This window comes from Macrobrachium rosenbergii, chromosome 14 (assembly GCF_040412425.1).
Source record: "Macrobrachium rosenbergii isolate ZJJX-2024 chromosome 14, ASM4041242v1, whole genome shotgun sequence".
Lineage (NCBI taxonomy): Eukaryota > Metazoa > Arthropoda > Malacostraca > Decapoda > Palaemonidae > Macrobrachium > Macrobrachium rosenbergii.
Window position 1 is genome coordinate 48,287,271 of NC_089754.1, and position 27,500 is coordinate 48,314,770.

Consider the following 27,500-nt stretch of genomic DNA (forward strand, 5'->3'; position numbering starts at 1 on the left):
CTCCAATCATCAAACATACCAAATTGCAACCCTCTAGCCTCAGCAGTTTTTATTTCATTTAAAGTTAAAGTTAGCCATAATCGTGCGTCTGGCAACTATATAGGCCAGGCCACCACCGACCCATGATTAAAGCTTCGTGGCCCGCTGCTCATACAGCATTATATCGAGACCACCGAAAGATAGATCTATTTTCGGTGGCCTTGATAAGATATACAGAAAACTCGATTGCGCTTTAGAAACTTCGTGGTATTTTTTACTTTTTTCTTATTATTCTTTCAATGACGTGTGTTTTGCCTTTTAAAGATGAACTCTCCTTATTGCAAAGCTTTATCTAAAGAGCAGAGTAAGGTTAGTTTTTACTGCAGTTACACCCAGGTCACTCGTAGGGAAACTGTACAATTTGTAAACATTCCTTACTAAAGCGTATTTGCTTTGTAGAAGACTATTTAGACAAAGGCTCAAGGACTTCCCCTCAAAGGAAGAGTTAGAAGTTTGTAGTTGTTCCACTCTTTGGGAGCTCCAGTCAACTTAGCGCTGATGGAGGCAGTTCCACAAAAACGGGGATTTGATATCACAAGGCGTCTTACTGGTATTTTTATGTATAGATACTTCTTAACTTAGAGATACAGTAGGTGCTTAATAATCATCGTTTTAGAAGAAGGACAATAACAGCCATTCAAGCCTACTGAGGTTGCCAAGGTAGACACGTACAACCTCGCCAGTAATGCTCTATGGTGCCACTCACTTATTCATCCACAGCATGGCAGCATGCATGAACTTCAGAAGTTCTCTCGCATCATGAATTCAACATGAAGTCTTGACGATTTCTTCGTAATTAGAAAAAATTTACCTCCGCTTAAATCATCATATCCAAATGGAGAGATAGGGAATGTAAACCTTCCTAATAAATTAGCCTTACTGATGTCTGTTTGTCAAAGAAAGCATAAGACCTAACTGGACAAGTATTTTACCATTATTCAGAATCGAGCAGATCTTTGCGGAGAATCGTGAAGTCATTCCGTTCATTAACAAGTGAAAAATGCGCCGAAGCTTCTTCGGCGCAATCGAGTTTTCTGTATGAGCCACTGCCGATGAAGATTTCAGCCACGGCCCGATGGTGGCCTGTCCTATAGCGTTGCCAGACGCACGAATATGGCTAAATTTAACCTTTAATAAAATAAAAACCACTGAGGCTAGAGGGCTGCAATTTGGTATGTTTGATGACTGGAGGGTGGATGATCAACATACCAATTTGCAGCCCTCTAACCTCAGAGGTTTTTAAGATCTGAGGGCGGATAGAAAAAGTGCGGACGGAAAAATTGCGGACGGACAGACAAAGCCATCTCAATGGTTTTCTTTTACAGAAAACTAAAATAAACGTGTTAAGGAAACGTCCAAAGGAATCTGAAATCCTGGTGTAAACAGAAGTTGCACACATCGAGGACAAAACCCAACGGCAACACCAACATTAGTCTTTACTTGAATGGGTGATCACAAATGAATTGGATAGACTTTTTGTGAATCGGGTTCGAGTGCCGTGGAACGATCCATACCCAATCATTTCATTTTTTAATGGGCATATTAGGATGTAATGAACAACCATTAGCGTTTACAGAGCGCACATCAGGACTGACATCCATCTTAATCATTTCCTGTTTATTTATAAACCAAAGGGTGAAATGTGTTGTTTTTGTGTGTGTATTGAATGCGACAGGAACTAATACAATGATAGGCATTCAGGATTGACTTTAGAATTCAAGTAGAAAGACATTTTACATAAATGTATAAATAAATAGGTACATACACTAATTATTACATATATACATATATATTTTATATGTATAATATATATAGATATATACGATAAAAAATCTGAATTAACCGTAAAAATAATGTTATACGAAACAATTTTTTTTAAATAGTAAAACTACGAAATCACCGGAACTTATTGTGAATTCTATATCTTAGGTTGAGTATCTATCTACCTATCTATCTATATAGCTGACTTTATAATAGGTGTGTAATATATACATATATATACACATACATATATATATATATAAATATGGGAATATATATATAATATATATATGCATGTAAATATATCATACATATATGCATGTATATACATACACACACACACACACACACATATATATATATATATATATATATATATATATATATATATATATATATATATATATATATATATATATGTGTGTGTGTGTGTATATATATGTATTTATAAACACAACTATATATATTTACATAAATAAACATATATAAATTATATATATATATATATATATATATATATATATATATATATATATATATATATATATATATATATATATATATATATACATACATACATACGTGTGTTTATTTATATAATACACACACACATTACACTGTACTGTACATACACAGTCTCTTTAGCAGAACAGAAACAGAAAATACAAAGTTCACCTTCCTCCCCAAAAGGACCTTACCTGCAGAGTTGAATTTATGGGTGTCTAACGATCCCCTAATGACCTTTGGCCAGTCGGGAGCGTTTTCAGCGCAAACTGCAAAGAAGGGGGAGGAATACTGTGATTAGAATGTGAGCCAGGGAAAGGAATTATATATAATGTGAATTATATATATATACACATATATATATATATATATATATATATATATATATATATATATATATATATATATATATATATATATATATATATATATATATATATATATATATATATATATATATATATATATATATATATATATATGATTTATATATATATATAAGGGGATATATATAGGCAATTTTATATAATATAAGAATAACAAGAGTTTATAGGCAAGTGAGGATATGAGGATAACAGGCTGAGTGCAAGACCTTTCCCCTTTATCAACGTGCTTGCCACTTTCTCTCTGTCTGTCTGTCTCTCTCTCTGTCTCTCTCTCTCTCTCTCTCTCTCTCTATATATATATCTATATATATATCTCTATATATATATATATATATATATATATATATATATATTAAAAAAATCAAGTTAACAATCCCATGTTTCTTACGTTACTCCAGCACAAATCTTATTTATTTTTTGTCGGTTTTTCAAACCGACTGATTTTGTCCGAGAGATACTCGCGTGTCAATCCAATATTTGTTTTGTCATGCCCTCTGCACGGCATTTCAACCGCTCGCAACTGAAAACTCTTGGTTTTGAAGCACACATTATTTAATGGCATTCATGTTTATGTTCAAGTCTGCATGTTTATATGCAAATGATGGGATTCGTGTTCTTGCACGTATTCACGAACACTTCTGGATTTGCAACTTTTTCTCTGATTGTGGGATTCGGAATGAAATCCAACTTCTGCTCTCCTTCATTTTTACGATATTCCTTTTTTGGAGAGAGAGAGAGAGAGAGAGAGAGAGAGAGAGAGAGAGAGAGAGGGAGGGAGGGAGGATATTGTAGATACTGATTTATGAATCTGACGAACATGAATCCAGAGAGAGAGAGAGAGAGAGAGGATATTGTAGCTACTGATACATGAATCTGACGAATATGAATCCAGAGAGAGAGAGAGAGAGAGAGAGAGAGAGAGAGAGAGAGAGAGAGAGAGAGGACAGTGTAGCTACTGATATATGAATGTGACGAACATTAATCCAGAGAGAGAGAGAGAGAGAGAGAGAGAGAGAGAGAGAGAGAGAGAGAGAGAGAGAGGATATTGTAGCTACTGATATATGAATGTGACGAACATTAATCCAGAGAGAGAGAGAGAGAGAGAGAGAGAGAGAGAGAGAGAGAGAGAGAGAGAGAGAGAGAGAGAGAGAGAGAGGATATTGTAGCTACTGATATATGAATGTGACGAACACTAATTCAGAGAGAGAGAGAGAGAGAGAGAGAGAGAGAGAGAGAGAGAGAGAGAGAGAGAGAGAGAGAGAGAGAGGATATTGTAGCTACTGATATATGAATCTGACGAACATTAATCCAGAGGGAGAGAGAGAGAGAGAGAGAGAGAGAGAGAGAGAGAGAGAGAGAGGATATTGTAGCTACTGATATATGAATGTGACGAACATCAATCCAGAGAGAGAGAGAGAGAGAGAGAGAGAGAGAGAGAGAGAGAGAGAGAGAGAGAGAGAGAGAGAGGATATTGTAGCTATTGATATATGAATCTGACGAACATTAATCCAGAGAGAGAGAGAGAGAGAGAGAGAGAGAGAGAGAGAGAGAGAGAGAGAGAGAGAGAGAGAGAAAGAGAGGTTGAGGCCGTAATTGAATCTTAAATAAGTATAAATGGATAATCATACCTGCGAACGTAGAAAATCATGAGTAATTTGAAACAAACAGTGTTTGAAATTACCTACACTTCCCTTTAATCAAATTCAAAAATGTATATTTTAGGATAATAATTACAGATGTACCCACTAATTTATTCCACAACGAAGGTCCAAAGTAAATATGTAATGGCAATTGTTCGTAGTGGATTCTGAGAAAACATATTATTTTGATAACTCAGCCATTCGGTCAAGATTTAATGCCCGGAAAAAGACGAGGATTGTAAAATAACCACTGCTTTATGGAACTTGCAATAAACCTTAGCGGTATGGTGCAAGCCAGAATTGGTCATAAAGAGGACTGCAAGACATCAGAGTGAGAAAAATTATATATTGAAAGCTGATTTTCTCATAAATGCTTAAAAAAAAAGAGACCAGATTTTGCTGTATGACGGTGATGCAATGATCCAATACGCACTATTTTTGAAAAAAAAATATATTAAAAGCAGCTTTTCTAAAAAAATATATTAAAAGCAGCTTTTCTCAAAAAATATTAAAAGCAGCTTTTCTCGAAAAAATGTTTAAAAAAGCCCAGATTTTATTGTATGACGGTGATGAAATGATTCTACACACCCCCTTTTAAGTTTACTATAAAGGAAAACTAGTGAGATGGCAATTTGTCTGTCCGTCGGCCCTCAGATCTTAAAAACTAATGAGGCTAGGGGGCTGAAAATGGGTATGTTGATCATCCACCCTCCAATCATCAAACATACCAAAGTGCAGCCCTCTAGCCTCAGCAGTTTTTTTTTTTTTTTTTTTTAAGGTTAAAGTTAGCCATGATCGTGAGTCTGGCAACGATACAGGATAGACCACCACCAGGCCGTGGTTAAAGTTTCATAGTCAGCGGCTCATACAGCATTATACCGAGACCACCGAAAGATAGGTCTATTTGATGGCAAGTAAATAAAAGGATTTAATTCGAAACGTCATAATTAATGTCATAACTCGACTAGACGTTTTCCGGGACTTCTTCCCTTTCTGGGAAAGTTGTGAGGGCCATAACGAGAGCAGGAAGGCTAAACTTGACTCAGTCGCGTCCACTTTCTTGTTTAATGACCGCACGAAGTCTCTGTTTAGCTCCGAGGGCGCGCTCGCGCGCTCTTTTATGTGGAGATGATTCCTCTTGATTTAGGAGAGACACGTTTTCTCCCTCCCTATTCCCTGCGCTCCTCGGTTCGCAGCCTGCCTTCTCTCTCTCTCTCTTTCTCTCTCTCTCTCTCTCTCTCTCTCTCTCTCTCTATAGTTCACTCCTTCAATGGTTCTTGGATCACTCTGTAACCCATTGACGCCGCGGCTGTTCTGAGTTATCTCAATCTGGTCACGTGAGTCTTTTTCCAAAAGCGTTTCGACTTTTCCCCTACAGTCAGTGGAAAGAGAATCGAAACCCATGTCATGGAGGAGTTGACTTCCTGTATCCATACCCAGAAATAATTCTTGACATCTGAGAAATTATTTAGAATGATCAAAGAGTGCCATTCATCTTTCCCTGTGGTTTATTGTTATGGTCTTGCATTATGCAAAGACAATGCACTATTGGTTCAGGCTGTTCAACTTCCATTTGCAAATCTCGTCCTTCTTCTTCTTCTTCTTCTTCTTCTTCTTCTTCTTCTTCTTCTTCTTCTTCTTCTTCTTCTTCTTCTTCTTCTTCTTCTCTCCATTTTTAAACGGTAAATAGATCTTCGCCACACGATTCATTCTCCTCCAATGGCTCGGAAATTAAGTGGGATTAATGTCAACTAATATATTTGGGCTCCATTGTTTGATTTTCTCCCCTTAGCATTTTCACTCCTTAGGGTTTTTAATGGCATTCTTGGAAGTTCATCCATCCGACGACTTCCCGCAGAGGTTTGTGGAAAACTTCCCTTCTTCTTCTTCTTCTTCTTCTTCTTCTTTTCTTCTTCTTCTTCTTCTTCTTCTTCTTCTTCTTCTTCTTCTTCTTCTTCTTCTTCTTCTTCTTCTGGTGAATTGTGGAGAGCATCTTGTATCCCTTCCCGAGGGAATGGTCGCCCATTTAATTATTGTTAAAATTTCAACAAGTTTCCTGGAAGTAAATCCTGGTGCGCTACATCGCTTAATGGAATCCATTTTATATCCGTTCGGCGTAGGGGAGAGAGAGAGAGAGAGAGAGAGAGAGAGAGAGAGAGAGAGAGAGAGAGAGAGAGAGAGAGAATCTGTGATGTAGCTGTCCAGCTTAGAAATTGGGGAAGGGACAGACAGGCTGGAAAAGAGATGTATTCCATATCTGTTTAGCCAAACTGGACACACGCACACACACATACATACACAAAAAACAGGCAAGCGCAGAGATGATTAATTTTGCACTCGTCCATCAGGGATACTTGTATTAAGAGACAGTTTAGTTACTTCACCTTCAAAACATTTCTTTTTAACACTTCCCGTATCAGCACATTCCCTATATTTTGATAGCTTTTCTTCGCAACAGGTAATTTGTCACCTGGTGGACAATTGCAACATAAGTGTAACGCAAGAGAAAATTGGGATTTTCTTTGTAATTTTTAACTGCAGATGGCCATTTGATTGACAACCCCGAGCTTCAGTCTACCTATCCCAGGTGTGTGTATGTGGATTGTGTGGGGGTGGGGACGGGGGGAAGTTTGGGATAATTGGGGCTTATCCATAAAATTAAGCATCAGATACAATCATGATTGCTGCTAAAAGAAATATAATCTTTTAGAAATATATTTTTTTAGTTGTCTTATCAACATACACTCCGCGCCTTCTCTCTTTGGCTAAGTGGCACTTAGCGAGGATAAGTATCTCTGACAGTATAGTTATACTAAAAATAGATATTTTTACTGAAAAAAATGATTTTGTTGCACCTGGGGGTTGCTGATTGACCGGCTGTTTTCCTCTGGCGTTTCAGTGGGTCACTAGGGACACTGCTTGGTATGTGACAGAAGCTATTTCGCAGGACTCAATTGGGGTCATGCATATGTATGTGTCATAAACAATGCCATACTGCTCCCTTGACCTTATGTGGGGCCATGAGTATGTGGGTAGAAACATCATTTCAAGAAATAATGTTGAAGTGCTTGCAACAGACTTAGAAGTCTGGTGATAGCAGCACCGTGCCTAAATCAGGTCTGCGAACCAACAGCGTGTGTAATTAAATCTTTTAGTGGTACCCCTCATCATCAGAGCCCAGTAAATAAAAAGAGATTCTGTTAACGCCCCAGAATAACTTTAAAATTTACGAAACGTTCACCCTTTGATGTCAATTATCACAAGATTGAGAAACTGAATAGGAAAGTAGCTCGACCAAAGTGACTTTAATAAAGGAGACATAAAAGGGTATAAAAGAATCCAGTCTGTGAGGCCTCTTTGACACTGCTACAAAGAACGTCCGAGAACAGGTTCAAAAGTCAAGGAGGCGACACGGGTCAAAAGAGGGTGAGAGAGAACAATGATCCCGAGAGAGAGAGAGAGAGAGAGAGAGAGAGAGAGAGAGAGAGAGAGAGAGAGAGAGAGAGAGAGAGAGAGAGAGTGTGTGTGAAAGAAAGTTTTCTCATTATTCTACGTGAAAATACCTATTCCTCAGACATTTTCTGACATTGCTTATGTTTTCTTTGCTAAAGATATTTTCAGCAGTTGAAAACCTGTGATAATGAGAGAGAGAGAGAGAGAGAGAGAGAGAGAGAGAGAGAGAGAGAGAGAGAGAGAGAGAGCATGAGTGCGTGAAAGAAAGTTTTCTCATTATTCTACGTGAAAATGGCTATTCCTCAGACATTTTTTGGACATTGCTTTATGTTTTCTTTGCCAAAAATATTTTCAGCAGTTGAAAATCCATGATAATGAGAGAGAGAGAGAGAGAGAGAGAGAGAGAGAGAGAGAGAGAGAGAGAGAGAGAGAGAGAGAGAGAGAATTTTGAAGTTACTTTACATAAAGGGGTTTTCTTTGTTTTCAATATCATTCTTAAGCCTCTTCACTATAGATATTTCTTTACATCGATTTTTATAATACAGAGAGAGAGAGAGAGAGAGAGAGAGAGAGAGAGAGAGAGAGAGAGAGAGAGAGAGAGAGAGAGAGAGAGCAGGGGTGGGAAGGAGGGTGGGGTTTAGATACTTAACTAAAAATATTCCTGTTGAGAGAGAGAGAGAGAGAGAGAGAGAGAGAGAGAGAGAGAGAGAGAGAGAGAGAATATGTCACACGAGCACAAAGGTTTTCAATATGTGAAGGAGAGGTGTTGAATGGAACAAAAGAATCTCCAAGAGGGGAAAGACACGAAGATGGGACACAAGAAGATGGCAAAGAATTATTCGGAGGGAGAGAGAAAAAAGTGGATGACCGAGAAGGCGTTTTCGAAGTTCATGGGGAAAAGAGTATGCACCATGAATTCCTAGCTAGGTCAGAGACAGGGATCGGAGGCTTCAACTCCGAGACTTGGAATTCTAGTCTTGGAATTCGATACAAGGAATCGGATGAACGTTGAAGAAAAGGAGTTTGTAGCATGAACTCCTGGCTAGATCAAAGATCGAAGCCTTCAAATCCTAGACCAGGAATTCTAAGAATCTAGGAATTCGATACTGGGAATTATTATGAAGGACGTTGAAAGAAAGTTGAAACATGAACTCCTGGCTAGATCAAAGATCGAAGCCTTCAAATCCTAGACCAGGAATTCTAAGAATCTAGGAATTCGATACTGGGAATCATTATGAAGGACGTTGAAGGAAAGGAGTTGAAACATGAACTCCTAGCTACAAGAGAGACCGGAGGCTTCAAATCCTAGACTAGGAATTCTAAGAGTCTAGGAATTCGATGCTGGAAATCAGATGAAGAACGTTGCAGAAAAGGAATCACATCATTAACTCCCAGCCAGAACAGAGATCGGAGGCTTCAATCCTAAGCTAGGAATTCTGAGAGTCTTAGGAATTCGATACTGGGCATCAGATGGAGAACTTTGAAGAAAAGGAGTTGAAACAAGAACTTCTAGCCAGAACAGAGATCGGATCCGTCAAATCCTAGACTAGGATTTCTAAGAATCTAGGAATTCGATGCTGGGAATCAGATGAAGAGCGTTGCAGAAAATGAATCACATCATGAACTCCTAGCCAGAACAGAGGTCGGAGGCTTCAAATCCTAAGCTAGGAATTCTGAGAGTCTTAGGAATTCGATACTGGGTATCAGGTGGAGAACTTTGAAAAAAAAAAGAGTTGAAACGTGAACTCCTAGCTTGAACTCCTAGCTAGAACCGAGACAGAGATCGGAGGCTTCAACTCCGAGACTTGGAGTTCTAGTCTTGGAATTAAATACTGGGAATCAGATGAACGTCGAAGAAAAGGAGTTAAAACAAGAACTCCTAGCCAGAACAGAGATAGGAGACTTCAAATCGGAGACAAGGAATTCCAAGAATTTAGGAATTCGATACTGGGAATCAGATGAAGAACGCTGAATTAAAAGATTTTTTATTTACTTTTTGTTTTAAAGCCGATTATGCGAGGAACTGATGCTTTTTCGAAATGCAGAGTTCCTTCGGAAATGCAATTTGATGTCGATACTCTGGCCAGGCTCGAAAAAAGTAAACAAAAGTAAACGACAGACCTGTAACTTAAAGGAAGAAAGGTTCTAGCATTCCGGAAGCACAGAAATTAGAAGAGAATTCCAAGGACTAACAGCAGAAAAAACCGAGCAATCCCAACATTACCAGTTTTTATAGGATTTAAGAGAATTTGCTTAAAAAATGTGGAGCCGACAAGAAAGACCGAGCGAGCCTCACATGTCGAAGGACGCTAATTTATTCATTATTTGCTCCTAAAGTTAAGACAACGGCATGTCATAACAGACACGTTATCCTTTATGGAGGGTTGGCCTTTTGCCTGGTGTGAAATGACATTAGGTCCGTTACGTAAACGATGGATATTAAGGGAGGCATGCCCACAGTTTGTGGGTTTGTGCATGTGATACTCTTGAGAGGATGTAACCCTGGAATGAGGTTGTAAAGATAATTATTATTATTATTATTATTATTATTATTATTATTATTATTATTATTATTATTATTATTATTATTATTATTACATATTTTAGAAATATAAATACATATTTGCATCTACACCACAGTGGATTTTATTATTATTATTATTATTATTATTATTATTATTATTATTATTATTATTATTATTATTATACACTGTATGTATATACACATATATATATATATATATATATATATATATATATATATATATATATATATATATATATATATATATATATACATATATTACTAATATTATTATTTTAGATATATAAATATATATTTCCATCTCCATACACCACTGTGGGTTTCTTCACCATTATTATTATTATTATTATTACATATTTTAGAGATAAAAAATATATATTTACATCAACACTACTGTGGATTTCTTCACCATTATTATTATTATTATTATTATTATTATTATTATTATTATTATTATTATTATTATTATTATTTTAGAAGAAAGCATTTGCAGATGAAAATATTACATGAAAAAGTGAACACTCAGATACATCAATACCGTCAAACATATTTGTATTTAAACGCAATAAACGTCAGAAAAGCCTTATGAAAAACATAATCCTAAAGTCCTCAAAAAAAAAAAAAAAAAAAACAGATGACGTAAAACCCAATCATTTCTCGAAAAAAAAAAAAAAAAAAAATGGCAGCCTACTCGATATTACGTCAGAACATCGCTTTCCTCCACATCAAAGTAATTCCCCCCAAAATGATATCGCGTCGAAACTAAGCCGAGAAAGGATTAATTCAATCTCCGGGCCTCTCGAAATCTGATAAGGTGAGGGCACGAAAGAATGTTCAAAGAAGGAGAAAATATATGTCCAAAGTTCCCTTTCCATTCCGGCCAGGGAGACGGACGAGGGAAACGATGGAATTGACGACGGAATTCCTCTGGGTTGTTTCGCTGTGGGAATCGAAAGGGGAAGGATTGAGAGGGAGGAGGAGGATAAGGTGACGGAAGCTACATGAAGTGAAGAGGGACTTCTCTTTAGTGAATCTGTAAAGAAGAGAGAGAGAGAGAGAGAGAGAGAGAGAGAGAGAGAGAGAGAGAGAGAGAGAGAGAGAGAGAATTTTGCAGTTACTTAGCATGAAAAATTCTTATTCTCCTTAGTGAACCTGTAATGAGAAGAAGAGAGAGAGAGAGAGAGAGAGAGAGAGAGAGAGAGAGAGAGAGAGAGAGAGAGAGAGAGAGTTTACTAGTTACTTTACATGAAAAATTCTTATTCTCTTTAGTAAACCTGTGTAAAGGGGGAGAGAGAGAGAGAGAGAGAGAGAGAGAGAGAGAGAGAGAGAGAGAGAGAGAGAGAGAGAGAACTGAGTCTTATTAAGATCTGATATATTCATGGAACAAGATGACAAATGGGGGATTCCTCCATCAGGTAAGTTCGTCACCTAATCCAGAATGTATCGATTCTATTAAATCATCTTTCTACTTTATCAAAATTCTTCCTAAATAAGAGATCGGGAAACCTAAAAATCACTTAATTAATATTCTTATCCTTAACTTCATATGAATAATGCTGCTGAAGCAATGGGATAGATGATTTAAGAATTATCTATTTCTTCCGTTGTGGAAGTGTAATATTTACATGCTTCGGTCTCATCAACACGTATGATAAAAATCCATGTCAAAGGAGACAAGCAAAAAAATAATGATACTACAGTCCAAGAATATTTAATCGTAAGGCTCAACAGACTCATTTAATCTGAAATTAAAGACTGACGTAGCAAATAAAATGGCCATCATCTGGAATAAATGAAAAGAGAGGAAAAGAACGCAGCCAACACGATAAGACGACCCAGCTGGCGGAGGAGGAGGTATAGGGCTCCTCGTCGGTAAGCAGGTGTGCCATTGCCGAGTGGTCGACTTGTTTTGCTCCGGAAAGTTGTAATTGGCCGGGTTGAGAGAAATTAGCCCCAGGGCTCAAATACCGTCAATTGTTTGTTTTCGGTCTTGCGAGAGGCGCCGGTCCGTCTCGTGAGGATCTCTTGAGTAAAAGGGGGAGAGGTAGATACTTACTTTTTAATCCTCTTCGCACACACAGACAGACAGACAGACAGACACATTATATATATATGTATATATATATATATATATATATATATATATATATATATATATATATATATATATATATATACTATATATATTCTGTCGTAGTTTGATTTACAAGTATTAATCTTACGGAATTTTTCTTATGAAGGTTGGCAAATAATAATAATAATAATAATAATAATAATAATAATAATAATAATAATAACAATAATAATAATAATAATAATAATAATAATAATATTATTATTATTATTATTATTATTATTATTATTATTATTATTATTATTATTATTATTATTATTATGTTCAACCTGCCTTCGTTCCCTTACTCCAAACTTGCCATCTATACAATTACGCCTACTTATTTGGTTTTCAGACCTTATTATGACCCATTATCATTTATACGAGAATGCTATGGTTTGTTGCAAGATCCAGCAATGCTTGTTTATGTAAACGAGTTATGCGCATAATGATAACTATTAAAAGTTCTCAGTCTCGTCCAGAAAGATAGACAATAACTAAAATGTATTTCATGTGATTACTTATTACTACTACTATAACAACGTATACGACTATTTGTGAAAAATAAGTGAAAATAAAATATGCGGCGAAGTTTCTTCAGCGCAATCGGGTTTTCTGTACATCGTTTAATCGAGGCAACTAAAAACAGATGTATCTTTCGGTGGTCTCGGTATAATGCTGTATGAGCAGCGGCCCATGAAACTTTCACCATGGGCCGATGGCGGCATGTCCTATTTCGTTGCCAGATGCACAATTATGGCTAACTTTAACCTTAAATAAAATAAAAACTACTGAGGCTAGATGGCTGCAATTTGTTATGTTTGATGATTGGAGGGTGTATGATCAACATACCAATTTGCAGCCCTCTAGCCTCGGTAGTTTTTATGATCTGAGGGCGGACGGACAGACAAAGCCGGCACAATAGTTTTCTTTTACAGAAAGCTAAAAGTGGATGCTGAATTCAAGCGGGTTAGAACACCACAGAAGACGATTCCGACAGACACGTCTAAAAACACATAGATTAAAGACAAATAAACGAACGCCATTCATCACATGATTTGGGATAACGGACTGATTGTCAACAGGTAGCTGAGACAACGGGTATCAGCACTGGCTCTGTGGGCACTAGTTTCACTGACTTCTTGGAGATGACCAAGGTAACTGAAACATGAGATATACAAATATTAACTTCAGAACAGAAGCGACCAGAGTAGAAACTTGTAGAACACGTTAGACTTCTTTCAAGAGCGATCCAGACAATTTTCATCGGAGATTAGCAACTCAGAATGAGACACTTGTTCGCCACTTCGACCCTCAATCAAAAATTCGAAGCAAACAAATGAAACACCGTAATTCAAACAAACGACTGTGCTTTGTGATTCTAAAGATGTTATCTTAATAGACTACTTGGAAAAGAGTCACATGATAATGTAGGGCGTTACGGATCGGAACTGAGGCAATTGAATAAAAGCAATCAAGATGAATGGTCTTGCTGTTGTTCCAGAGTAATGCTCCTGTTAACTGCTCCAGCGGCCAGCTGTGATTTGGAATTGTTGCATTATACTCTTACTCCCCTGACCAGACACCATCTGACGCCACCTGCGTCCTAAATTCATGTCCCACCTGTGTGGTCATCATTTTGGGAAGGACACTGAATTTTTAAAGTCCACGGAGGAGTATTCAAAGGTCATGGAAGCAACAACCTCCTTTCTTGACGGCAGAGAAGTGCTTGAATATCGGTGGATCAATTGCACTGACGTTAAAGGAGACTATATTGGAAGATAATACGAGAAGAGTGTTTAGCTTGTAATGAACTCTGGGTGGCGTTAGAGAACTTTTGAATGACCCTTGTAACCCAATATTCGCCAGTGAATTAATTTTAATGACAATATCTTACCCATCAGTTTTATTCTTGGCCTTTCCTGCTATTAAACCTATTCAGACCCCATGTTAATGGATGGTAATGACTAGACCCCCCATAATAATGATTAGTAATAAGGGCTAGCACTATTCTTACTATTCATAAGATAAAGTGTTGTTTGATAGATTTGCTCGCCTCGTTCCGTCCACTCTCACTCACTAGGTTAACATCGTCATCCCCGTTAGGCGGGATAGTGCCGTCAGTACACCTCACGTGGTGCACTGTAGGCATTACTTAAGGTTCTTTGCAGCGTTCCTTCGGCCCCTAGCTGCAACCTCTTTCATTCCTTTTACTGTACCTCCGTTCACATTGTCTTTCGTCCATATGACTTCCCACCCTCTCTAACAATTGATTCCTAGTGCAACTGCGAGGTTTTCCTCCTGTTACACCTTTCTAACCCTCTTACTGTCAATTTCCCCTTCAGCTCTGAATGACCTCATAGGTCCCAGCGCTTGGTTTTTGGCCTAAAGTCTATATTCCTATTCCTAACATCGCCATCTTCAAAAATAATTCTTGAAAACTTGCAAAAAAGTATTGAAAGACTGTTGTAAATGGCAGTGGGTCGCTGTGAAGCCTAAGAAGAGAGCAGAACGAGGGAATACAGGCTCTTGTAGAAGTACCCAAAGTCCTTCAAGTTGCTAAGCAAACTCTTGGGAGAAAGAGTGCTGAGAGAGGAGAAAGGATAAAGAGAGAAAACTAGTCAGGAGAAGAAGAGGAGAGTAAATGCGGGTGTAGGCAACAAGAAATGGACACCTCATACCACTGGCCAATCGATTGGATCAGTCGTACACTTCCAAAAGATGGAACCTGTTGAGTGTTTCCCGAATAATGACTCTCATCTATACACCGGGATTGTAAAATGGGTAAAATAAATCTACAGTGATAAGTATACAGTGATAGATATATATGAGGCTATCAGTCGAGAAACATGCCAAGCGCCATCCTGGGTCAAAGTATTTTTTAATTCAACTTACTATATTTTAAAAAAGGCACTTGGTATGTTCTCGGCTGGAAAGCTCATATGTAAATTATAAATGAGCCCTTCCACACGGTGTCTTTGGATAACTTGACGAGGTGGCTTGATCAAGCCATACCAAAAAAAAAAAAAAAAAAAAAAAAAAATTTTAGAAATAAAAAAAAAAATTACTTTAGGCTGAAGTGGCCCTTTGATGACGTTAGTGAAAGATACCATGAAGAAGAGCTATAAAATTTTTTTTTTACTGTAGTCTTTTTTTTACCATTTTCTGAATTATTATACTTGCTTTTTATTATCTGCATTGGTTTTCTTTAAAACTTCACGGCGGCGATGACATCATTCGAGGCAGAAGTTTAGTGACGCAATGCTCATACAATCCCGGCTTGAATCGGGCGGTATTCTCCGTCTCTGTCTCTTCATAAAAGATAAGAAAACCAAAAAAAAAAAAAGCAAAAAAATCGGATGAGTTTGAGTAACCGTTGCCACATCATGCATTCATGCGTTCAGCCCACGTTAATGTCTGCCTCTCAGACGTATACGAATCGATACTAGACATCGCCCAAAAAGAAACTAGGTCATTCCGTTATCAACCTGAGCCGTGGGAGTGCATCAAAACGCTGCTTCAATTTGACTGATTTCATTTATCCCCTTTGGGGTTTTAATCAACCACAAGTGAATGATTACATTTTTGACATTTTTCAAACGCTTGACCTTTTATCTCGCTACATATTACAAATCGGGACTTTTGGATTTTTTTTGGGGGGGGAGCATAAAAAGAAAATTACGTTCTTTGTGACGCATGCCAAACGCTGCGCATTCGCTCGCTCGTTTTGTTTGTTTATCGGGTCTCACTGTGACCCCCTGTCAGGCTCACTTGATGTCAAGAGTTTATGGGAATTTTTGATAACTGAAAATTTGGAAGTGACTGCTGTTGTCATGCCCAAGAGGCACAAAATTTTAGTATGCTGGTTTTATTAAAAAAAAAAAAACTAAACTTTCCTATTACGAACTTCAATTCCCACTTAGTGTAAAGCAAGATAAAATCACCGATGTTTCAAAGCTTCCATACAGCTTTGCTAATAGTATTTTACATACTGGAAGAATACCTTAAGAATCTAGTTTGTATGTTAATGCAAACGTGATCACCAAAGCACAGGTAAAAACAAAAAAAAAAACATTTTTTAGAAAGAAATCATGAGTTATGGGGAGCTTAAACAGAAACCAGATAGGAAAACAATTTTACCAAAACAAAGAGCAAGGAATATTTTTCCTGTAGACTGGCTTCTCCACTAGGAAGCAGAGAGAGAGAGAGAGAGAGAGAGAGAGAGAGAGAGAGAGAGAGAGAGAGAGAGAGAGAGAGATGCTTGTACTGTTGCGAAAGAAGAGCGCAGAGACACAAACACCCCTCGTCGGAAATTTCTCTTCGGAGACGAAGGAAGCACAAAAGGGGTCTGCCGAAGAAAAGGAAGAATTGTTGTGGAGAGAAAAGGGTCTCTCTCTCTCTCTCTCTCTCTCTCTCTCTCTCTCTCTTAGAGAGCCGGTGTGTTGTTCTCCCCTCCTTATTTTGCTTGATTGTACCGTACTACTGACCGAGAGGTCTCTTAGGAATAGGCTCGCGAGGCAATTCGTTGTTGTCAGTAGAAAGAGACTTTCAGTGCCAGTCCCTTAGTGCCTTCTCATCCCTGGCACTCTGCCCTGAAATATGTATATATATGTATATATATATATATATATATATATATATATATATATATATATATATATATATATATATATATATATATATATATATATATATATATATCAATTCTCCATTTCTAATGTCTTTCAGTGGATTTTAATTCGAGATTCATAACTGAGTTACAAGTGCAGTCATCCATCAAAATGAACGCGCTCGTACCAGAACACACATACATACACACACACGCACACACATATGTATATATATATATATATATATATATATATATATATATATATATATATATATATATATATATATATATATATATATATATATATATATATATATATATATATATATATATATATATATATATATATTACTGTTCATAAGTTCATGGAATATTTCATGATACTAAACAACATCTAGTCATTATTTCTGCTCGGATATATTTTTCTAGTGTATACCGGAAGTATATTATTTTCATGATGAATTAATAACCATTTAAATGCAACAATCCAAAGACCATTAAACCCATCATATAATTTAGCAGAGAAAACAGAGAGAAGGAAGAATACATAACAAAGAAAGATCAATCAATGAGGGAGGGAAAAAGATAAACACAGAAGTCAGAGAAGTTAAGGCAATGATGCAGGGTGTTTTAATGCAGTTTTATTCCTCTCGAATATTCTGAGACCGCAAATCACTAATCGAAGAATAAGCGTAATAAATATAATAAACTCCTTCAGTTGCAGTCTGTTAAGAAGATTCTCCACAAAGGAAAAAGGAAATAGAAAAAAAAAAAAAAAAAAAAACAAAGAATTAAAGGTAAGAAAAACTTTAGTCTTGTTAAATAAAATTCTTCCCCGAAAATAGATATTCACTGTTTACCGCCAAGTATAAACTAATATTGAATGGAAACACGAAGCAAATAGAAGTAAACAAAAGGAGATGGAGACAAGCACGTCATCGAAGGCAACAAGGATAAATTCACGTTGATAAAACATTTCCATAAAAAGGATATATGGGAAATGGTTGAAAGAGATTGATTTGGAAATATGAATCGAGGATACCGTAGTTACTATACCGCTAACAAAATATTGAAGACTGACTTTCTTTTTATATACACACACACACACATATATATATATATATATATATATATATATATATATATATATATATATATCTATATATATCTATATATATATATATATATATATATATATATATATATATATATATATATATATATATATATATATATATATATATATATATATATATATGTGTGTGTGTGTGTGTGTGTGTGTGTGTGTGTGTGTGCATATACATATATATATGTTTAACCCTACAACGAACTTCTAGGTGATATATACAATAGACAGTGCGCTTCTGTTATAAAACACGAAGAATAATAACAATAAGACTTCATCAAGACACAAACGTCAGGAAAAAGGACGAAGGAGAAACTGCACGTTTCCTCCGTAACAAGCGAACGCACGAAGGTCTGCAAAAAGTTGCCCCATTCGGACAGAGTAAAAAAAACTATTCTTCAGCAACATTTTACATACGTAGTATTGTAGAAGCTCCCTTTTTCCTCTGCCTCTTATTTTTACCTGCCGGTGTTATTCAACTCTGGAGGTTTAGTATGGAAGAATTTTCCAGTTTCTCTCTGCTGGAAGGAAAACGCGGAATGTCACGTTGCTTTTGGAATCGAGCGGAAATAAAAAAAGAGAGAGAGAGAGAGAGAAAAAAAAAGTCGGGACAATAAAACTGATGCAAAATATTTACCGAGTGGATATGGAGGCGGCGGATATCAGGGCCGCAGAAATCCCGCGTTTCTTCTTTTGCCCCAACATAAATTTCGTTATTTTTCTGCAACTCCCGACTTGGAAAACACAGTGAGATAGCGTTTTAACTTTATTTTAAAAGCATTTTTTTCCCCACTTGGTTTTAGGGTGCAAGACGTAAGACGGAGTGCAGCAAAACCTTTGGTCGAAAGCGCTTGCTGCTTTCTGTTTCGTGTGATGAGTGATGTGCCCGAGCGATCTACGACCTTAAGCAGCCTTTCCTTAAAGGGAATTTTTGTTTGAAAGTGGTTTAAGCGAACCCTCTGAGTCATTTCTGGGATCTAGTAAGGGTGGTCTGAAGGAATTGCTGTAAAAGAAGTTGAACAGCAAATTGGAAGGAGACCAAAATGCAGAAAGGGATGCAACGGGGGCCAAGAGACTGAGCAAATCCGTCTGACAGACAGACAGACTTCATAATCTTCTCCTTCTCCCCTGACCACTTTTCCATCCATTCCTCTCTCTTCCCTTGCCCCTACTGAACCACTTCCATCAATGTTATCGACTCATTTGTTACGAATGTACATTTCCTAGCTGATGAACTGCGTCCATACCACTGCACAAGCAGGTGGATGCATCCATGCATGCATAAATGAGTTTACACGCTTGACCTCACGATGAACGCCTGATCTTTTGCATTACGACTCTGCATGTTCCACCCTTTTCTGAACGAGCTGCATTAGCAGCCATTTTCCCTCGTTTCTCAGTGACTGGGGTTTTCGTAGTGATTCTCAGTTAAGAGTGTTTTCTCTTGTTTATACAGAAATTCTGTCATGAGGTGCTAGTACTAAACATGGCGGAAGCTCAATGGGACGCCATGTTTAGTACTAGCCTCTAGGCCTAGGGGTTCAAAGTGTTATACTGTATACACCCATAACTATATATTTCTATAAATTAATAAACGATTTCATTGATTCCCGAGGGGCTTGTGCTAAACAGGGCGTTCCATTGAGCTTCCGCCATCTTTAGTACTAGCACCTCGGAGGTGAGGCCTCGATGGATACATATCGGGTTAATATCCGCAGCGTCAACATTCATACCTCTTAAAATGCAAAATGTTACTCAAACTCATCACAAAACTGAGCAATCTCTTGCTCGCTGTTACGTCACGATGAGGACAAAGAGCAAATAAGGTGAATCATGCGCTAGTGTCAATTTCTTATGATAAGGAATTGATTAGACTCAAACTTTCATTCAGAAACGGAATCAGCGGCACATTGAGCCTTCCTAAGGCCTTGTCGTCTGTGCTGACACTTGCATCTCTTCGTTCAAGTTTATTCAAGGTAATTTTAATATCGTAATCCCTGTAAGCCTTTTGAACAAACTTCTGAAGGCTTCAGAGTAAAGGCATTGACCTAGGCTCATTCTCTGGGGTAACTTGTCGGGTCTTAGCAAGTCTTTAGAACAAAAGATTCAGATTACACGACGCGTATTACAGAACTTATTATGGGTGGAGAGAATAATTGTCTTTCAGCTTCCGTTTTCTATGACTTGCGTTTTCTATTCTTTGACAGAAATATGCGTTTATTGTCTATATTTTTCCTTCTCACACCACTTTCTAATTTGCCTCTTGCTCGGGACCTTGGCTCGCCCGTCCAGCTGGTTTCAGAATAAAAAAATGTGACAAAATACGGAAAGGAAATAATAATAGCAGCAAGATAAAGATCTGAGAATATGGACACAGACAAATTGGATCTTTCCCCAACAAAGTTCGGGGGTCGTTATCTAGGAATAATATTTTGGGGGGGATTTTATTACATATATGATATTTACAGTCTTTTGTTTATGTACTAAACACGCCGCAAGGGTGGATACATACCGGGTTAAAACGTCTGGGGGTCACTATCTAGGAAAGATCCCACAAATTAAGTACTGGGCATCGCTCTAGTTGCACTATACGAAAACTCTGTGGTTCAAATCTTCCAACAGACATTGGAAGAGTGGCATGATTGGCAAAGGTTTACCAAGGGACCCCAAAACAAAACAACAGAACGAGTGAGTGAGTGAGAGATGTGTTTCTTTTTAGAGAAGGCATAAAGTGTCTACTGACATGTCACTGATGAAGGATTAGGGAGAGATTCCAAAGGCCCATTCGAGCATGAAGGATCACAAGTTGATGTGCTTATGTTCATATAAAGGGAATTTTCCTTTTGCAAAGGCCGAAGGGATTGGAATATTTTTGCCATTTTTATTCTCAAAACCTGTATGTCTCGCAGCTTCATTGCAAAGGAACTAAACTCTTGAAATTAGTTGGAATACTGAAATGAGATCTTATTCTCAAACGCGGTGGTGGAAAAACAGAAAAAATTATCAACTTAATGTAACTATCGCTTCTAATAAAGAAGCGTATAATGCTGTATGAAACGATCAGCTACAACCTCGCAACGCTGTTACTCTCCGTATGCAGTGGTGTGAGGGGAAGTCGCAAGCCTCCGGAAAACGCTGCCAGACGCACATGCCTAAACTTAACCTTAAATAAAATAAAAACTACTGAGGCTAGAGGGCTGCAATTTGGGATGTTTGATAATTGCAGAGTGAATTATCAACATACCAATTTGCAGCCCTCTAGCATCAGTGGTTTTTAACATCTAAGGGCAGACAGAAAAGTGCGAACGGACAGACAAAGCCATCACATTACTTTCATTTTACAGTAAACTAAATGGCAGAAACATATATAAAAGGGACAGTGGAACTTCCTTGTAGGAAACGCACGGATGAATCCTGTCTAACTTACAGAAATGCCTCAAATAAAAGAGAAAAGTTTGAAGTAAGGCTGACATACAACTATTAACTGAGATGGAAAATTGATATACTTGCAACTTTCATACAAAAAAAATATGAGTTTAGCAGGAATGATATACGTCAATAACAAAATTTATATATATATATATATATATATATATATATATATATATATATATATATATATATATATATATATTATATATATGTATATATATATATATATATGTATATATGTATATATATACACACATATGTATTATATATACATTAGAGAAACAAAAAATTAAATGGCATAAAGTAAAAGATAGAAAACGAGACAGAACACCTCGTAGAAGTATTGATCTTGACTAAATTACAGGATCCCATTTTGAATACCCTTGCAAGAGGAGAGAGAGAGAGAGAGAGAGAGAGAGAGAGAGAGAGAGAGAGAGAGAGAGAGAGAGAGAGAGAGAGAGAGAGAGAGAGAGAGAGACAGGGTGCAAGCAACCGAGATCGGTCTGGAGTTCAAAGAAGATATATGGAAGGCGGAATCCCTTGCAGTAAGTATGAACAGGAGAGGTAGAGTACAGAAGGGAAAAATAGACGAGTGAACAAAACTCTAAAGAGAAGAGGAAGGAAGCAGATGACGCTTCATCGAAAATAACCGATAAAAAGAAACTGCAAACATACCTGTCTGTCTATCCAGCTATCTATCTATATATATATATATATATATATATATATATATATATATATATATATATATATATATATATATATATATATATATATATATATATATGTCTGTGTTTCTGTATATATATATATATATATATATATATATATATATATATATATATATATATATATATATATATTTATACATATATATTTATATATATATATATATATATATATATATATATATATATATATATATATATATATATATATATATATATTTATACATATATATTTATATATATATATATATTTATATATATATATATATATATATATATATATATATATATATATATATATATATATGTATATATATATATATATATATATATATATATATATATAATATATATATAATAAAATTAATATACGTTACCAAACAGAATTAATTTAATGTACTTGAAAAATAAAAAAACTATACATTAACATTCAGAGAAAAATAGGAATGATATCACAAACGTACATCCCACATCCGGGTCACAAACAAGAAGAAGAAGAAGAAGAAGAAGAAGAAGAAGAAGAAGAAGAAGAAGAAGAAGAAGAAGAAGAAGAAGAAGAAGAAGAAAAGAAAAAACATAACAGCGAAAGAAGCAAAATGGATCAGCGAAAGCAACGCTTGACAGCTGTGCTTCATAAAGAAGGAAATGAGAAAGAGGTAGTAAAAGATGTTGCCGTGTGCCGAGAGAAGCCTGAGGGCAGAGAGAGAGAGAGAGAGAGAGAGAGAGAGAGAGAGAGAGAGAGAGAGAGAGAGAGAGAGAGAGGAAACGCATATTCATGAAAGGAATGGTGTAAATCTCTTTCTCCCTCTTCCTCTTCCTGCTAACTTCCCTCTCTCTTCTACTTCCTCTCGGAGTCGTAAACACACCAGAGAATGTTGCAAATGGCTTACTCGAAATGATGGAATTTTCGCGTTTTTTTTTAAACGGAGGGGGTATTATAAGCTTGGTTGATGAATGAAAGGAGTTCTCTGATGGCCACGATTACATTTACCATTGTTTTTAATTCTGCTTTATGCTTCCCACTGAATTTAATTCCATTGTTTTTAGGTCTTCGTTTTATTTCATAATCTCTTTGATTTATTTAAATCAAACACTGTTTTTAGGGTCTCACTGCAAGGTTTTCCGCGTCACGGTGTTTATTTGAACCTTTGGGAGGCCAGCAGATTTTGGGCATTCTTTATCATGAAAGGGGATTTGCTGTTTTCGATAGAAGACCCCAAAAAGTAAATACGGATGGTACTGAATCTGAAAAGCTAGTGGAATGGAAAATAAGTACCCATATGCAGTAAAGGTACAACAAATTTTGGGAGCTATCTCACATGAAGGTGCATTTGCTCTTTTCGATGGGAGAACTCAAAAAATAAACACGGATGGTACTGAAGATGAAAAGCTGATGGAATGGAAAATAAGTACCCATATGCAGTAAAGGTGTCTCGCTGTCGAACTTCTCAGGTCCAGAAGACCTTTATTCCTCACACCGCTGGGCTGTGGAACTTCAGAAGTTCAAAAGAAGATGCAATGCATTACTACCCATTATACAATTCACCTGGTATTTTAATAATCTAATTACATTTTTATCAATTGTTTGATCAATTTGTTAATTTATTTTTTCTTTTTTATAAGGGATTTCTTTTTTCTGTATTTCCCATTATCTTCTGTTACTTCTTTCTAATGAATACCATATTCTTTGAAAGCTTGACTTTCAATCAATGGCCCCTGTGGGCTTGTTCCACATGAATACGGTTCATCTTCTGAATAATAATAATAATAATAATAATAATAATAATAATAATAATAATAATAATAATAATAATAATAATAATAGGAACACCCAAGGAAGGTGTAAACGAAATAACCAAAAACAAACCCCGGGTGGGTGGTCGGAGAGGAAGATAGGAGCAGCCATAATTCAGCAAAATCGAAAACGCGAAGACACTTCCAAAGCCTGATAGACAGAAAAGACAAGAGCGATTGTACCGCCTTGATTTATCCCCCATCTCCGTCCGCGGAACTTCCGCGTTACGAACGACGCCCGGGGAATCCATTAAAATTTCCTCCGAGTCGCTTTTGATTCCGCCTAACAAAAGGCATTTACTCCGGATCGGTTTAACGGGGAGATTCCGCGGAAGTCTTCGCGAGGCTCGAAGAAACTGTTCTCCTCGAGGATGTTCTTTCTCCCGAGCAATATTAAATGTCTTCGGCCGCGTATCTCTCTCTCTCTCTCTCTCTCTCTCTCTCTCTCTCTCTCTCTCTCTCTCTGTGTCTGTCTCCTCTCTCCCTCCCTCCCTCTCTCTCTCTCTCTCTCTCTCTCTCTCTCCTTTCCGTATCATCATTCATCTTCCCCTCGGCTCCGACGACGCTTCCAGTGAAACGCTTTTGAGTGAAAGCCCCTTTCTAATGACAGCTAAGGTAGGAGCGAGGCAAGAAGAAGAAGAAGAAGAAGAAGAAGAAGAAGATGAGGTGCCGATGGGTAACGGGGGAGTGGATAGGAGTTGGTTGTGGGGTGGGGTGGGGTGGGGTGGGGTGGGGTGGGGTGGGGGTTGGTAATCTAACCTGATGTTAGCTGGCGATAGAAGAAGAACGGAACGAGACGAAGGAGGAGGAGGAGGAGGAGGAGGAGGAGGAAGAGGAGGAGGAGGAGGAGGAGGAGGAGGAGGAGGAGGAGGAGGAGGAGGAGGAGGGAGTATTGTAAAGATGGAAATAGGTAGAAGGAGAAAACCGGCTGAGGGGAATAAAGGAGCAAGAGACAGAGTATCTAGAGATGAAGATAATAGGATGAAGAAGATTAATGGACGAAGACGGAACAGGAGGAGAAGGAAATATCTTAGGGGTAAAATAGGGTGAAAAATGAAGCCGGTGGAAAGAGAATGAAAAAGGAGGATAAGGAGCAGGAAGAAAGGAAGGTCAGCAGAATGGGAATGAAAAAGAGAATAAGGATGAGGAGGATGAAGTATCCTAAAGGAACAATAGGAGGAAAAGGGAGACTGGAGATAAGAGAATGAAAAAGGAGGGTAAGGAATATTAGGAGGAGGAGGAGGAGGAGGAGGAGGAGGAGGATGTCTCCTAGAAATGAAAGAGGAGGAAAAGGAAGGCCGGCGAAAGTGGAATAAAAAGGAATGTAAGGAAGAGTAGGATGAAGCATCTTGAAGGAGGAAAAAGGAGGGCCTGTAAATGAAGAATAAAAAAAAGGAGGATAAGGGGGAGGAGGAGGAAAAAGAGGAGGAGGAAAAGGAGGAGGAGGAGGAGGAGAAGGAATAATATTCTAAAGAATAGAAGAGGAAGGGGCAGAGAGAGAGAGATGAAGGAATATGTTAAATGAGAAAATAAGAGGAAGAAGAAGGCCTCAAGAATAAGGAGCAGAAGGAATAGGAAGAGATAATCCTAAAAGTGGAAATAGGAGGAAGGAAGAGACCGGTGTAGGAGGGCCAAGAGAACGGAAGGAAGAAACCTTCCTTGGCGTTAGGAAACCTAAAGCTGTGCGGCCGGTTTGTGGCGAAAAATCCACTGCCGAAATGGGACGAGATTTTAGCGAGATTTTTTATATGTTCGGTTTTCCTGTTTGTTTGTGTTTTTGTTTAGTTTCTATGTTCGTTTGTTTATAATGAAAAGAGAAAAGGCTAATAGTTACTTTTTACAATCCATAAAATTCACAAGGACCAGTGATCAACTGATCAAATTTTTAATGTAATTTTTAAGAAACAGAATAGCCACGACATAATTTATTTACATTGAATTAATTTGGGTTTTAGTTTAAAGAATTACATTACCATCAAATGAAAAACTGTCAACATTTAACAATGTCTTAATATAGCAATATTATCCCCAAGAGATCTTTGAACATAAAACAAACGAATCCAGTAATGAAATAAATAAATAAATATGTGTAAAAGAATTTTATATATATATGTATTATATATATATATATATATATATATATATATATATATATATATATATATATATATATATATATATATATATCTGTATCTATCTATAAATATTCGTATGTGTATAAGAATGTTTTATATATATATATATATATATATATATATATATATATATATATATATATATATATATATATATATATATATATACATACATACACACACACACACACATATATATATATATACATACATACATACATACATATGTGCAGTAATTATTGTTGTAATGATGACATCCTTGGACTTGTACGAAAACAAAAACAGCAACATATTTTATTTAGCAATAAGAATATTCTGTTCTTGTTGAAACAGCGAGTTGAAAAGACACAGACATTAAACAAAAGTATTGCACAACAATTAAACTATTGTGAAGTATATATTCCTCTATTTACTCATTAAGATTATCAACATAATTAGCACTGTTATTGTTTTCTGCGAAAAAGCATTGTTACTGCAGTGTTCACTCATGACTTTTGCTGCAGCCTAACCAACCCTCATCTATTAATTATTAACACTTTGGAAAGGACGCAGACGTATATGATAAATAATTTTTGCTATTTACCAGTTTTTACTGCAACCCTAGCTTAGGAAATCCTGTACCATTTCTGCGGATTTCTGTGAATAACAGCATATAATTTATATTCCGCGTTGCTTCAAGTTGGGAGTGCGAGAAAGATTTAAAGATTAAATTTGCTATGAAACAGCGAGGGGAAGAGAGAGAGAGAGAGAGAGAGAGAGAGAGAGAGAGAGAGAGAGAGAGAGAGAGAGAGAGAGATTAAGTATATATATATATATATATATATATATATATATATATATATATATATATATATATATATATATATATAGAGAGATAGAGAGAGAGAGAGAGAGAGAGAGAGAGAGAGAGAGAGAGACAGAGAGAGAGAGGAATAAAAAGAAGGCAAGGCTTTACAACAGCTGTAGAGATATAGACAACCCGATTGAATATACAATAGTTCCACATATGAAGAGAGAAGGAATTATATTAATAAAAACAAAATTGCTTCGCTACAAACAAGAGAGAGAGAGAGAGAGAGAGAGAGAGAGAGAGAGAGAGAGAGAGAGAGAGAGAGAGAGAGAATCCTAATTTTGAAACGTAAGATAAAGGCCCAAAGAACGAAACAAAAGGTCAAAATCTTTGCAACAGAAAAAAAAAAAACACCCAGAAAGTAAAATATCTGAATGACCTT

General features: G+C 36.7%; 1 protein-coding gene across 1 annotated transcript in view; it reads right to left on the minus strand.

The window, feature by feature from the left end:
• LOC136846114 (zwei Ig domain protein zig-8-like) overlaps positions 1-27,500 on the minus strand; it is a 142,076-nt gene that overhangs the window by 37,396 nt on the left and 77,180 nt on the right. Inside the window, exon 2 of the mRNA XM_067116858.1 lies at positions 2,499-2,573. Within this exon, the coding sequence (XP_066972959.1) occupies positions 2,499-2,573 (75 nt within the window). The remainder of the gene's footprint in view (positions 1-2,498; positions 2,574-27,500) is intronic.